General features: G+C 36.1%; 1 protein-coding gene across 2 annotated transcripts in view; it reads right to left on the bottom strand.

Moving 5' to 3' along the window:
- Positions 1–837: 837 nt before the first annotated feature.
- LOC121868910 overlaps positions 838–17,024 on the bottom strand; it is a 34,302-nt gene continuing 18,115 nt past the window's right edge. For both annotated transcript variants that reach the window (XM_042369948.1, XM_042369954.1), the window contains one exon: positions 838–3,496. In XM_042369948.1, the coding sequence (XP_042225882.1) occupies positions 3,297–3,496 (200 nt within the window). In that variant the 3' untranslated portion in view covers positions 838–3,296. The remainder of the gene's footprint in view (positions 3,497–17,024) is intronic.

Below are 17,024 nucleotides of genomic sequence, written 5' to 3'. Positions count from 1 at the left end.
ATTTCGACGGGTTTGAACGGCCCGCCAACGTTCATCGTTCAGACGTGCACAATTGTGTATACAGCGTCATTTCTCCATGTACAAAACATTCATTATTGTTTATTACTGAATGTCTTTTTGAATGAATTAATGTTTATGTGTGTAAAATGAACAATACAATTCATTAGTAATACGTAGAATATTAAAACACACAAGGAGACGAGACAGAGTTGTTTTCGTTGTTTACGAAAACGGAAAATGATTGGTTCTACATATAAAACTGAAGAAAATAAGACCCTGGTTGTAGCTGTAGTAAAATTAATATGGTTGTTTTAAGTAATGTAATTTAATGTTAATAAATGGAACAATGGAAGTAGCTAACCATTAATGGTAAAATAAAAAGTGAGATCGCATATGTAAGTGCGCACATGTGAAAACATAACGTCATTACTCTACATAAGAATATGAAAGCAACACTTATTTACTGTTCATATATGTTTTAATTAATGTTTCTGAATTAAAAAAAAAAATCTACCCACCAGTGGTGGTAAAGTTGAAAAGATATAGACAGCCAATGTTGTTGTGTGTGTTTTTACTTGGATGACGAAGTTGCCAGGCCATCAGGTTCAACTCTAGCTAAAGCTGTAAAACATAAGAACTTTTCTGTGTTGGTTTATTAGGATGTTGCATTATTACAGGTAGTAATTCGCCAAAAAAGTAGGGTAAATAAGGCCAAATTTAGCCAAACATCGAAAGTACCAGACTCAAATTAATTTTCTCCATGGGCAAACTAAAATCGTTCCAGACTATGGGAGTTTCCGGACCACAGAATGACGGACTAGAGAGGTACAACCTGTATATAAGGACTTAGGCTATGATATAGTGAGATTTTAAACATTGTTTTGTAAATACGGTATGCACATAGCATGTGTTCCGACTTACAAACGTCCTCGGGAACAGAACCCATTCATAACCCGGGGACCCACTGTAGCTGACAAATCATGCATTCCTTATAAATAAACCATTTTAGATCAAATCTTCATCCTACTATTTGTCATTCGTGTGAGAGTAGCTGCCCCAACCCCTCTATGAGCTATTACTTTTATTAAAATTTCTCTTTAAAGTGCTACTATTTCTTCCTACTGCTGATCTCCTATTTTTATATATTTTGTGTGTTTCTTCCTCCAATTTATATTTTATGTACTCCCCCCCCACTCACCTTATTACCAAACCTAAACAATTTCTATACTATGAAACACAATGGCAGTACTCCTATTATAATTAGCTTGCTTCCTTGTTCTCCTAATGGCACTTCTTCACTAAAGCTAACACTTCCATTAGTGTATTACTTCAATCTGCAAAGCCTCACTACTGAGTGCATAAGAATATGCATAATTCTACAACATGGTAGCAAGTTAACTGGTAATTTATACATACATTTGTGAAAATTATAAACAGAATTACTGACACTTTGAATTTAAATTTTATCTAATACAGTACAAAGCATTTAAGTGTGCTAACCCAAAACTACAAGCCAGTTATTTATTATTTAATTGAAGAGCTTTGTGGAATACTGACATAAACCAACCATGGAGAAATAAGATTCTTGTCCTGAACATTGGTTGGTAATGGAGTAATGATAAAAACAATGTACAGTACACTAAGTTTAACTTTGATTATCTCAAAACTTGATTTTTGCGCATACGTTGGTGTTTCATCAAGCGCCTTAATTGTACTACCCGGTAAGTACACCTGAAAGCAGGGCCACTGAGAGGACGGGGAAGCCGTAATAAATCCTCGGGGCCCGGGCCTCTACGGGTCCCGGAGAAGGGAGATATAAATATTAAATGCATCTGTAAAGTGGCCCATAAATTTATCTTTCCCAGGGACCTGACCAGCTCTCGGTAGCCCTGCCTGAAAGGATTAAATTATATTATACACTGTACTCATTAACACTACATGACAACACAAAACTGGTAGTTGGTAACCACTGAGGGGTCATGACTGCCATGTTGAACTTGTGTCTAATTTTGTTTAAAAACACTATTATAAAATGGAATGTTAATTGTTACATGTAATATTATAAAATGGAATACTAAATGTTACAAGTAATACCACCTTTAACATATACTATACAAGATCCATGTTCTTCTGTGGCATCTACTAAACTATACACCTCCTAATTAGAAAGTGGTGAAGCCTCCACATTAGTTTTTGCCATAAGTGTTGATAAAGTGCTGGTGCATTGTTACAATAACACTCATCCAATAAATCATCAGATTTAACCAAATATTCCATTTACTGTACTTGTGCTAAATGTTTGAACAGTTAACAGTGAATCCACCTGTTATTTATTTATTGTTGATCAATGAATTCTCTCACAAGACAAAATGAAGACTTTATAAAAATAGTTTTATATAGTACATACAATATTAGAGAATACATTCTAACATTATGTAAATCATCTCTATAGATAACATGGGAAGTAGTTTGATTATACTTTAGTAATACAGTACTGTATACAGTATTAGCATTAAAACTTTTATATGTAAAAATCCAATCACCTTAGAGACAAAAATATTGGACAGAAGATTGTGCTGCATTACCCATAACACAGATACTATAACAACACATCATCACAAAAAGACTGTAGAATGTTCCCTACAAACCTGATTAAAAAAAACTGGATAAACTTTTAGAAATTAAATTGGGAATTGAAACTTATAATCAAACAAACTTAACACCTTGAGTACATAACATAATACATTTAGCTGCTGTATATAAAACAATGCATAAATATCATAAAATTCATTAATGACCATAAAGTTTCAAACATGATCACATAATACTGTTTTACTTCATCTCTTAGATATATTAATATTAAAATGGTTCTTTCATTCCCCATGAATAATAACTGAATTTTTACATTACGTATTTCCTAAAAAATAAATTTAAAATGTTTATACCATCCAAAAATAAATCTTATAATCTTTGTCTAAAAATAATTTCTGGAATGTTTATTTCATCTAAAAATAAATCAGACTGGTTACTTCAACTCCTATGAGTAATCTTAAAATGTTTCCTGCTTCTAAGAAAATAGTGAGATTATGTCCTTGGAGGCCAGAGTAGAATAACCTGTACTATACTATGGGCCTTGGTATGACAGGGCTGACCAATTTCACACATGCTGTAATGAACATCACCTTTACCATTCCTCCACTGCCTGGCTCAAGGATGATTCCTCTTGAGATTCCTAAGTAGAGAATACGTTACCCTCCAATTTGGTGTCCCAGATAATATGTGTATATACAAAGTGATTATATGCGATGGTATTTTGGCCCAAATCCCAAAGCAACGCCACATAATTTGCACAGTGTCACAAGGTAATTTCTGATGATACACAGAATAGATGGTAAAACAACAAAGAAGACAATACCAAGGGTGATCAAGTACAGCCACAACTGTGTAAAGCGGGACGGTAACCACAGGACTGTGTAGTGAACATGGCCAGATTTTTCTGCAAGTATTCAAACAAAATACATCCTTAATAATTGTAAATTAAAGCATAAATAAACAGTATTAAAAGAACAGATGAGAGCATTTAACAAACAAGAATTTAAGTCAAATTTTTAGGCAATTAAGAAAAGTCCTGTTAAAATGATGCTATTATAAATGATAACATGCTGTTTAAAGTTTTTAATTCAGCAATTAGTGTCAGTTATAAATGCTTTCAGAAATCTGGACATTAAAATAATACAGTGACATATACTACAAGAATACTACCACTACAAAGAGGTTACACTAAGACAACACAAAAGTTCATATTCAAGAAGGAACGCATCTAAGTGATACCAATTCTCCAAATACTTTACTATACAGAAAAAGTTTTAAAACTATTAATCAGAGCCTCCAGGTCAGAGGTTCCCAAGCATTTTCCAGTGCAACCCCTTCTAGTGTTGTCACCTATCCAGTGCAACCCCAAGTCATATTTTCTGGACTTTATTAAATATATATGATAAATAGAGGGAGCACCTTGGAGAGTCCGAAAAAAAGCAAATGCTGATATAATGAAGTCTGATTTATCAGTCTGGACGGTTTGTGTGTTTGTATTTGCATGGGTGTCATGTGCCCCATTCTGAGTCCCGCATTCATACATATCACGAGGGCACTGCACCTTGCTTTCTACACTCGTTTACATGAACTTTTAGTGGTTTACTGCAAACTTTTTGTGTTGTGATGACTTCCCCTACCCCATCAATGTCTTGTGTCTCTACAGTAATATTAAGTTTGTACAGTTAACACTACATATAATTTGGTAAGTGAAAAGAACCACATACAAAACCTGTATTATTTTAGAAGCACAGTAAATAGAAAATGATTACTATCCAACTAAATTGTACCTGAACATCATAAGTGCATTGTCTACTCCCACTATTGCAGCATCTAATAAGGTAAATAAAAACACCTTTCTCAGCTTTATATTTTTTCTCTTAAACCTATAAACAATGGCTAGCATTTTATGTGAAGTATGTGTTGTCTTTAATGGAGATACTGTACAGTGGTCGAATCAGATTTGATATAGGCCTAATGAGAGCTAATAGGTACGACAGATGAGACTTCATGTACAGTATAACCGTGCTGGAGATGTGAGAGACTTGCCGTTGCCAAGTTCGCCAGTTTGTTTTCATTCAATCATTATTATATTCTCATATAATCAGCCTCTTAGAGTGTATGTTTCTTCATAAATAATATAACATTAAATAATAGAAGCAAAAAACTATATATAATTTGTATTTTGACTTGAAAATAAAAGAAAAAGCTGTATCTGAAAGTAATCTCTTCCCTGATTACTCTTCCACTCCTGCCGTCAAGGTCAGCTTTCGAACGTGATTATTATTGATTCAATAATATTATATTCTTCTATGATCAGCCTCATATGGCATATGATTCATCATAAATAATATAAAGTCTTCAATAACAGAAAAAACATAATACTGTACTGTATATAATTTGTATTCTGACTTGAGAATAAAAGGATACTTTGTATCGAAGATGACGGCTCACTTTATCTTCTCTCTCCTCTTTTTCACAACATAATAACCCCAAACAAATAATTAATTGAGAGAAGCCATTTATTATTATGATAAATAAAATAAAACAAGGTACAGTGCATCCTCGTATAACGCCGTCCCGCTAAACGTTGTTTCGGTACTACATCGCTAAACTTTAGACCAAAAATTCGTTTAACATCCCGGGGATCCGATACTATGTCGTTTTGCGTGGTCACGGACTACTTTCTACGGCGCATCACCCGCTCTTATCTGGCCGCACTACGCTCTCTTGGCTCGACGCGCTGCCCTCACTCACAGAACGTCACAGCGTCCCCAAGCCAGCCTCTGTTACGACTTCACATCATTTGTGTGTGCTCAAGTGCTTTTGCTCTAAAACTGTACTATAACCATTCAAAATGGATTCCAAATGCCCAACAAGTGCTACTGATGCTGGTGTAGTGAAGAGGCAACATAAGACCATTACCCTTGCTACGAAAATGGATGTATTAACCCGATTTGAAGAAGGGGAACGTGCTGTGGACATCGCCGCTGTGCTTGGTCTAACCCCCACAACGGTGTGTACTATCCGGACCAACGCTGACAAGATTAAGGTGAGTGCTGGAAGTGGCACTACTCTCAGTGCAACTAAAACAACTCGAACTAGAAGTACTGTGATAGAAAAATTGGAAAAGATGCCGGTTATGTGGATGGAGGACCAGAACCAACGCAATGCGCTTGTGAGCCTTAGGGTTATCCAGCATAAGGCCAGATCCTTGCTTGATGACATAAAGGAAGAAAAGGGGGAAGGATCGAAGAAAGAGACCTCTACGGCCAGCCGAGGCTGGTTTCAATAAAGCGCAGGTATAACTTCCACAATATTAAGATGACTGGTGAAGCTGCCAGTTCAGATATGGTTGCTGCCGAGACATTCCCGCCAGAATTCAAATGGATTATCCAGGAAGGAGGCTACTCATCGAAGCAAGCCTTCAATGTAGATGAGACTGGTCTCTTTTGGAAGAGGATGCCTGAGAGGACCAATATCTCCAAGGAGGAGAAAAGAGCAGCAAGTTTTAAAGCGGCAAAAGACCGCTTGACGCTGTTGCTTGGCGCGAACGATGCCGGCGACTTCAAGCTGATGCCTATGCTGATTTCTCGCGCTGCTAACCCACAGGCACTGAAAGGTTACTCTAAGGATCACCTTTCTGTCATTTACAAGGCAAACAAGAAGGTTAAACATGTACGCCGTCCCTGCAATGAAGGAATACTGTGCCAAGGAAAACCTTGACTTCAAAATTCTTCTGATCGTTGACAATGCTCCAACTCATCCTCCCAATCTCGACGACTTGCATGACAGTGTAAAAGTTGTATTTCTGCCTCCCAACATGACAGCACTGATGCAGCCTATGGACCAAGGCGTCATCGCCTCATTCAAGGCGTATTATTTACGCCGTACCATAGTTCAGCTGCTCAAGGCTACAGACGAAGAGAATAAACCCACGATCGGAGGATATTGGCGTGGCTTCAACATTCTTCATGCAATTGACAACATTGGCAAGGCATGGGAAAAGGTTTCAGAAAGTTGCCTGAATGGTGTGTGGCATAAACTGTGGCCCGAGTGAGTCAACAGTTTTACGGGAATCACGGACTTAGTCCCAGCTGTGAATAGGTATATCCTCAGCTTGGCTATACAGGCAGGCTTTGATGAGCTGGAATCAGAGGATATTGAGGACGTCCTGGCATCCCATACAGAAGAGCTCACCAACGAAGATCTGCAACAACTAACAGAACACAGTCCCGTTGAAGACGACGATGACGAAGAAGAGATACCTCAACGCTATTAACACACACATATATGTTGGGAGTCTTGGGACTGACAGGAAATGAACTTGCCACTCGCCCAATATCTAGCCAGAGTATATCCTTACATGGAAATCTCGTACCATAGCAGCAGGTGGTCATCTATTTGTAGAGGGTCCAAAGGATCCCCAAACACCCTTTCCTAGAGACTGCACGGTCATGAGCTAAAGCAATGTCATAGGTAATTCTGGAGGAGTTGGCTAACACCAGAGGCATTGTTCAATTCAAAAGAGGCGACATTTACTAGAACCTAATAGAACATAATGTGATTTTATGTTTTTTTTTGTGGATGTAAGATTATGCTCAAACCTAGAGAGTTGGTTTTAAACAAACTGAGTAGACGAGAATGTGCGTCAAATTGGCAGATTTTTTTGAGGAGTACCATACAGTATTTATGGTAAATAATTAATTTCTTCACAAACAAAGTATGTAGAGATATCATTTTATTGTCATATGATCTGTTTTCACTGTGTTTTACCGGACACTTTCCCCCATCCTTCATGCCCTGCCCACCACAGGTTATTATGATCACAGAGAAAAATTAAAAAACTTAATAAATACTTATAATTAAAAAAAATTTTGTTTGCCTCTTTTAAAATACTTACTACTGTATAATGATATGAACGAAATCGAACAACTCCTTCTGTGTTAACCATCTCCTCTTGTATTAACCAATCATTAGCTCCCTCTTCACTAGTGACGCTTGAAGTACGTCTGGCAGTTCTGTGAGTTTTGGTACAGGTTGCATAGCAGTGGCATATTCTTAATTAATGCAAGGCATGCATTGCATGCCTAGTAGAAAGCAACATATATTTTTAAATAGTATCTTCAATAATACAGATTTAATTTTAGAGTCTTCACAGTTTTCACTTAGGAAAGTCGAGGAGACTCAGCATTTCTCAATGCATGCAGAAGGATAAGCCACATGCCCTCAATGGACATATAGATGTAACCATCCTATCAATAACATGCTAAAATGAACTTTATTGTATTGGAGCATAAGGAATTTGAGCCATTTTAGTCAAATTTAATATTTTTTTACCTTAATAAGCATGAAGTCTTATGTTATACGGTGATATTATTGTACATAAGAGTGGCTATTTAATAAGGTTCCTGTAAATATAATGGGTACAAATGTATGCACTTTAAAACTGCATTCACTTGTCGAGAGGCTATGTAGATCAGCGGGGGCTTGCGTCAGCTGGACAAAACTGGTCCACATTATTAGTTTTAATATTTCTAAATAACCCGACAGTCCGCTTTCAGTTATAGTTTTTTTGCTTGGGAAAGTTATTCAGTTTTCTGTTTTACGTACTTGAAATAATAATGGGATCATATAAATAAAAATATTTACTAATTATTTAAATGTTCAGCAATTAGATGATTGGCAACTTTACAGAGGGCCAGTGCTGTGCATGATGCCTGGTCATTTTTTTAACTACTTTATTTCTAAATTACTGTAGACCACACTGAAAGCTTAATATTCTTTTGCTGTAAGTATTTTTGCACCTATTATTTAATGATTTATAATACAGTAGATACTTTCTCAGATGCCACTGATACAATTAAACAATGAAGTGAAGCCGTAATTTAGATTCTTAATTAAATGGCAACTAGCCAAACATAAACAGTACTGTATATAGCCTGGTGGCCTAGTCAATAGACTGGTGTTATGTTCAGTAACTAATTAGTGATAGTAGACCGCCCCTGTTAAAATCATGAATGATCAAGATTGTGGAAAATTATGTGACGATGATGTGCTAAGTGAACTGACTGCAAAATGATTTGAGGCAAGATATTTTAATTTTAGTATAGTTTCTTTGGTGTTTATAAAAGCTTGTTAACCCTTATTTAGAGAAAGGCCATATCCCACTTGATATTTGATTTGATAACTGATATATGTGGGTGTTCCGCACGCCTCCTCAGTGCAACCATGGTACGCCACTGTTGTATAGTTGAGAAAATAAGAGGTACGTAACCTTCTTTCCACCTTGCATTAGCTTACTAGACCTCCGGAACCACTGGATCTTACGAAGGAAAAGCAGCCATTTTAAATCGAGTTGTGGACATCACAACTCTTAAGTGCATCACCACCGCAGGAGATATGAACTCCTTAAGCGTTTATGAAGTTCGTAACCCATTTGTGAATCTGGGTCCTGGCTTTTGTGTCAGTCATTTATCAATAGCCATTAACTACAACAAATCAATCAATCCTTCCTAACTCACCATCATCGTTTTACCCTAAACTTCCATTCTATTCTCAAACCTATGTCTGTCTGTTTGTCAGTGTACCAAGTTATCACTTTTTCCAAATAAGCTTACCTTGGTTCTTTATTGAAAGCACTCTCACACTAGCCAAATTTGTTATTTCCGTGGACCATCTAATCACATAAACATGTAAAGACTGAAGTCTGAAATTATGGGATACCTTGGACACCTACGGAAGTATGTGTGAGAAAACACTTGATAGCTAAAAAATATACATCCCATTGTTTTACAGACTTAATTACTGTATATGCTTAGCCAATTTATACTATAAACAGAGCATAATATAATCATGAATACATAGTAGGTTTTCATTTGACTGCTTACTTTGGGCTCAGTATGGCCTGAGAACACACCACTTACTGTATACAAAATATAAAAATACTTATGCTACCTTGTAGTGAAGAGTTGTGCTATTAAATTGACTCCCATTAATGTATTTTTTTATAGACTAAAACTTTTATTTCGGCCACTAACATACAGTACAGGAGGTCCCTGGGTTATGTACATCCGACTTATGAACATCCACCGATACGAACGAGGTCCCATAGAGTTAAACTCTAAATTTACAGTATTTTATTTACCTGATAACTTATTGTTTTATTCTCATTGCTGCAATTTTGAAATTTTATTTCTTCTTTTCTCTTAAATTAATTGATTTTAGATGTATATTAGGCTTTAGGCTATGATATAATGGGATTTTAAACATTGTTCTGTAAGTACGGTATGCACATAAGGTAACAGGGGGCCCGCCCAAGTTCGCGGTCCTCTATTATTCGCGGATGACACCCTGGATGTACCCAAGATTGTCAGTGGGTAGTTTTAAAACTGCCAGCATTTTCGCGGCTGGGACAGGGAGCCATTCGTTCTAAAGACAGTAAGGCGGAGGCGAGAGTATGGGTGAGTTGGTGGTTGAGGGTAGGCGTGGGGAGATTACTGACCCAGACTTCATTATCAGTCATACAGAGGGAGTTAAGTTTTTAGCTTATAAAATGTCAATGAATTGATTTGGCAGAATATAACTTACATTGCTGGAATTCTTGTAAGTTAATGATTAATTTGAATATAAACATGCTAGAGTTTACACTAGACATAAAAAGTTTAGTAATTATTTTGTACATTTGAGTAAAGTACAGGTGTGCCCTTAGGACAATTATTTCTTTTACTTTTCTCACAATATGTATTTATGATGGTGTGTGCATGTAAATGAGTAAAAATAAATAAAGAAAGTTACGTATATCTAGCCAATAATACGAGTTGAAAAATGTGTACTTAAATGTATTACTCTATAGGACTAATTTTTTATCTCTTGTACAAAATATATGATGTATATCTTAGAATTATTCGCTGTCTTGCAAGGATTCCAGCAATGCAAGTTATATTCTGCTGAGACACAACTGATGCGTCACACCTGCGTGGGTCAAGCTTTGGCTGCGTCGGGTAATGTTCAGTGTCACTCTGGGTATTTCACATTTTTACTAAATTTGTTTCTGATTATTTGTGAGAGTATTTTTCCATTATTATTTATTTGTACATGTTTTGTGTGTGTGTGTGTGTACATACACACACTATATACAATACAGGTAAAATAAATAATTGTCCTAAGGGCAAACACATAAAGGGAGTATACATTTCTTTGCACACAAGTAAAAAAGTATCCCCGGCAAGAAAATGGTATTCGCAGATTTGGCGATACGCGGCCATTTTGAGAACCTAACCCCCGCGAATTTGGAAGGGGGGGGGGCCCTGTATTTGGTTTGACTTAAGTACTTTTTTTTACTTAAAAACATCTGTAGGAACATAACTTGTATGTAACTCAGGGACTGCCAAAAAATATTCACTATTGAACACATCACTGAGTGCCGAGGCTCTTGGGGATCCTTGGAAGCCATGGCTAACAAAAATCAGGGCGAGTTTTAACACAGGCTGGTATTATCTTAATGTTATGCACACAGTACCACTACTGAGGAACATTTTGTGTGATGAGCACACAATGTACCAGTAACAGAAAAATAATTCTGAATTACTGTATATTAAATCATTATAATGTACTGTACACTGTATTACTATACAGCTGTAGTGTAATTATATTCTAGACGTTGGAAACAAAAAATAAATATTTAAGTTTCATTGGTACAGACTATCTCTCTACCTGTCTCTCTTTACTGTGCACTTCATACATTCAAATGTTTTGTTTACAATCATACCCTTTTTTTATCCCGTTTTGTGTGCACCAGTTAATTTGTATAATAATTTTCACTTTCGAGAAGTATACCAAATCTGATGGATTTTTTTCACAGGGACACATCTCACAATATAGAAAGGACTACGGTAATTCTACCTTGACCAAAAATAATTAATTATACCATATTGTGAATATCGAATTAGTGAGTGGGTCAGATCACTGACCCACATCGGCGCCTGGGGGGTAAAAACGTAGTAGTAGTAGTAGTAGTAGTACTGTAGTAGTAATAATAATAATATTAATAATTCAGATAAGAAAATTTTTTAATAAAAAATAAAAAATAAAAATAATAAAATAATAATGATATCAATAATAATAGTAATAACAACACTGCAAATACTACTACTACTACTACTACTAATAATAATAATAATAATAATAATAAAGAACCATAAAGAAAAAAAAAGATCAAGAGTGAGAAACAATATAACAGTGGTCCCTCGGTTAACGAACGCCTCGGTTAAAAAAATTTCGGCTAACGAATTACCTTCCATAAGAATCTTCAATTCGGTTAACGAAATTCTTACGAAAAATGTCAACATGTTTTGGCTTGCTCACCAGCTGGAAGATTAGTCCGCCAATACAGTAATCGGTTCTAGGGCTTATATTCGTTTCCATTGGAGTAAATATCAAGAAGGTTGTGTTATTCAATATTTTTCCAACTTTTATACAGTGGTCCCTCAGTTAACGAACACAATTCGTTCCAGAAGGTCGTTCGTTAACCGAAACCATTGTTTCAATGGGATTTTGGGTAATTGGTTCCAGCTCACCGAAAATTACATACAAACTAAAAATAAATGCAGTAAAGTACACTTACTTTGAGGTGTGCATGTAGAAGGCTCCTGGTTTATGATGATGATGATGATGATGGGAATTAGAAGTGGGGGTGGAGGAGAAGGGAGAAGAGAAGGCAGTGGGGGTGGAAGAGAAGTCACCCCATGCTTCATGCCGCCATTTCACTCATAAAATTTTAAGTTCACTTGGTGTAATTCAAGATTATTTTCTTTAAATCAACACTGCACTGCACTATATATTGTCAATATGTAAAATAAATTTCAGAATGACCAATAATTGAACTGTAAAAAACATAAAAATAGTTTATGTTCAAGAGAGTCTCAAGCAAGATGCTACCTCCACTGAGCAGACACACAAGCTGACGCCATTCTGGGTGAGTCAAGTGGCTGTTTGGCGTGCTAAAAACTAGTTCCCTGTACTTCAATTATGTTAAATAATTGTTAAAATGACCAAAAAAATTTAATATAAGACTTGGAAAATTATTGATTAGTACAACCTTCTTGATATTTACTCAAATGGTAACGAATTTAAGCCCTAAAACCGATTATTGTATTGGTGGACTAATACTCAAGCTGGTGAGCAGGCGAAAATATGTTGACACGATTTCGTAAGGATTTCGTAAATCAAAATTTTTTTAACTGAGGCGTTCGTTAACCTAGGGATCACTGTATTAAAATTATTAGTCGTTTTAACACTTATTTAACATAATTACAGTACAGGGAACTAGTTTTTGGTGCGCCCATCAGCCACTTCACCCCACCAAGGCGTCAGTTTGTGTCTCTGTTCAGTGGAGGAAACATCTTGCTTGTGGGTCTCTTGAACACAGAGTATTTTTACGTTTTTACAGTATAATTATTGGTCATTCTGAAATTTATTTAACATATTGACAATATATAGTGCAGTGCAATGTTGATTTCAAGAAAATAATCTTGAAAATCACCTAGTGAACTTTAAATTTTAGTGGTGAAATGACGGCATCAAGCATGAGGTGATTGCTCTTCCATCCCCACTTCCTTCTCTTCTCCCTTCTCCTCCACCCTCACTTCTAATTCCCATCATCATAAACCAGGAGCCTTCTACATACACACCTCAAAGTAAGTGTACTTTACTGCATTTTATTTTTACTTTGTGCAGTATGTATTTTTCGGTGAGCTGGAACCAATTACCCAATATCCCATTGAAACAATGGATTCGGTTAATGAAATTTTCGGTTTACGAACGACCTTCTGGAACGAATTGTGTTCGTTAACCGAGGGACCACTGTAAGTATGTTGTGTTGTCAATGGTAAGAGAAACAATAGAGGCCCTGCAATTGTGTGTAAATGAGGCAGAAAGTCAGATGAGCAACCTGGAACTTAGTCACAATTTTCGTGATGCCATATGGCAGCAGGGTCTACCATTAGACAACACATTATGCTTCCAATATCTTCCCAGGCGGTAGTACCTCCATATTTGGTAGCTGCCTACTACCGTAGAGTATATAAAAGAGCTGTACCAATAAAATAGTTTGAGTAAAAACCTAAAAAAAATTCTCCCTACCCTACATAAATTGGTTCAAAAGAGCATAAAAACCATCAAAGTAATCGTACATAAGTAAGATTATGTTGTTCTACCAGACTAATTATTGGAAAGGATTCTCTGGAAAGGCAAAAGAACTGGTAAAGGTGTACCAGAAGTTATGAAACAGTTGCATTTATGAAAACCATATCATAAATTGAATACAATACTGTAGTATTCACATATTGAATCATATTAATCCATTGATTACCATTATAAATTTGTATGGACCTTCTCCAAAACAAATTAACTGTTTGAATGCATAAAAATTGAAAATGCAGTGCAGTATACAGAACTGTAATTTGTTTAAAAATTGCCACAGCCAACTGAGACATTCCTAAAACTCTACTGATGGCTAACATCCTTTTACCAGCCTCAATGCTTCTCCAACTTATTATTTAAAATTATGGATTTTTGGGGTTACTTACCACTAGAGGTATTGCTATTAACCATTATATTTGTTAGCTCCTTTGCTAGTAAGTCAAAATAGGGTAAAATGTTTGAAAATTTGAAGAAATTGTTGGAGAGTTCTGTTGAAATTTGGAGCTGGATTTGAAAGATTCCATTGGCTTGCAAAAAAATTTTATAACATGTCAGTCAAAGTGCATGGAACATATGGAATATTCATTTTAGTTAGATGCAATGAATAATTACCGGTGTGTGAGCTGCTGAAACTCAATAATTGAGACTGAAAAGTTTTGAATACTATACTCTATCTGAATTGAAGATAGTGTACAGTAGAAACTAATGAAAGATGCCTCTTAGTCCAGTATTTAGTCACAAAAAACATTAAATATGTAGGAACATCTAAAGGTTCAATGTGAAAAAGGGGAAGCTAGTAATACCTTTAAGTTTCCAGGCAAATAAATAGTGACTTGATAAATTTAAGAAATGCTTCCACAAAAGATGTCTTAGCCGGACTCTAAGGGACGATTGTTGTGGTACTGATGGTCACTTGGCTAACCCCTTCTCTTTTTGTAAGTGGGCAGGTAATCTTTGATTACCCCAGGGAATTGTGATCTTGCTTTGCCACTGATGATGGTGCTTGGAAGTCTTACATATAATACCCAGTTCCCACTCTGTAAAAGTGGGCTAGCAATAAGGGCAGCCACCCACAAAACTTGCTTAAAATTTGCCTGATGGCAACAGGGATACATGCCATCAAATAATCATGGCTAACTCACACAAGTGTGGAAAGTGGCTGTAAAACGGTGATGATAATGATGATTCCTCTTACACAGTATTAAACTTACTGGGTTCTTTCTTAAATAATATCATCACTTTCTATATTTATACATAGGTTATAATGCTCAGAGAACATTATCGTATCCATTTATATGACTTCATACTTCAGTCATACCAGAAGGTCTTCTGAGATAAAGTTTGGATGGTACAAGAATAAATCCCGATTCCACCATGTTATAATGAGATCCACAATTATGGATTCCTCAATCACAGTCTTGACAAGGAACTTATCCCCGTGATTGGAGAGGGCAATGTATAACATGTCAAAAGCTCCTCCAACACATTTGTATTGAGCAAAAATATTAATGAGCAGTATTGTGCAAGTTAATGTTCTTGTTCAAAGCAAATCCACACATACATATCCACCAGTGGTGGGCACAGCTAAACGAAAAGTTAGCTCCGCTAATCTGCTCACTAAAAAGTCAACTTCGCTTACGCTAAACCACTAAACAGCTAAAAATATTAGCGGAAGCTAATGCTAACTGCTAACTTTTATTATATGAATTTAGCTTTGTTTTTTTTTTGGGGGGGGGAGGCTTTAAAACCCTTAAAAACAGACCTAGAGAGCTGAAATTTTCATATGTTGTCTTGTAGCTTAGACATAGAGCTTTCCAAAAAGGTATAGCATGCCAACATCAGATGATGATCAAGGTGTACACAAATAATTACATGAACAAATGAAATTAAACATTAGTTTACATTCAAGTTTCAACATACACTTTATAATCTTTATTTACTGTACGAAAAGACAGAAGGTACAGTGGTCCCTCAGTTAACGAGCGCCTCGGTTAACGAGATTTCGGTTCACGATTTACCTTCCATAAGATTCTTAACTTCGGTTAACAAGCAATCCCTCGATTAACAAGTTTTTTACGAGCTGACTTCAACATGTTTTCGGTTGCATTTGGCGGTCCACCAGCTGTAGTATTAGTCCGCCAATACAGTAATCGGTTTTAGGGCTTAAATTCCTTACTATTTTAGTAAATATCAAGAAGTTTATACTATTCAATAATTTTAAAAGTTTAATATTAACTTTTTTAGTCATTTTAACAATTATTGAACATAACTGAAGGTAAAGAAACTAATTTCTGGCGTGCCATCCAGCCTGTTAACACACCAGACAGGCATTAGTCTCTCTCTGTTTTCAGTGGAGGTAACATCTTGCTTGAGACTCTCTTCAACTAAATGCTTTTTTTCTGTGCTTCCAAGTAAATTATTGGTCATTTTGAAATACATTTTACATATTGACAATATATAATGCAGTGCAGTGTTGATTTAAAGAAAATAAACTTGATATACACCAAGAGAACTAAAATTTTATGGGTGAAATGGTGCCATGGGGTGACTTCTCTTCCACCCCAATGCCTTCTCTTCTTCCTTCTCCTTCTCCTTCTCCTCCACCCCCATTCTAATTCCCATCATCATCATCATCATCATCATCCAGGAGCCTTCTACATACACACCTCAAAGTAAGTGTACTTTTCTACCTTTTTTGTTGAATTTAGGCAATTTTCGGTGAGCTGGAACCAATTACCCAAAAACCCATTGAAACAATGGTTTCGGTTTACGAGTTTTTCGGTTAACGAGCAACCTGCTGGAACGGATTGTGCTCGTTAACCGAGGGACCACTGTATCAAACGAATCCAAAAACTATAGTACTGTATAGCATAGGTAGCAAATAGCATCATGCCAAGATCAGATGATGATCAACTTATCAAGGTGTACACTGTACACAATTTCACAAATAATTAATTTGCATTCTCATACAACCTATCGGCCTTATTCATGTAAATATGCAATACCAACCACATAAACATTATACCAATGCATTTTGATATAACTTATTGTTGGTCTTAGTGATGTAAATAAACAGAAAACTCTAAACTTTACACGTACTAACACGCAGTCAGCCAAGTGTGCCTGACTGGCTGTTGGAGACACGCGTCGCGGTGTCACACGCTTACAACAGACAGGAACAAACATGTATAAATTTTGTTAGCGGACTTAAAGTTAGCAGAACTAAATTCAGC

This window comes from Homarus americanus, unplaced genomic scaffold (genome assembly GCF_018991925.1).
Source record: "Homarus americanus isolate GMGI-L3 unplaced genomic scaffold, GMGI_Hamer_2.0 scaffold32583, whole genome shotgun sequence".
Taxonomy (NCBI): Eukaryota; Metazoa; Arthropoda; class Malacostraca; order Decapoda; family Nephropidae; genus Homarus; species Homarus americanus.
Note: the sequence above shows the minus strand (reverse complement) of the source record. Positions and strands in the feature narration are given on the sequence as shown.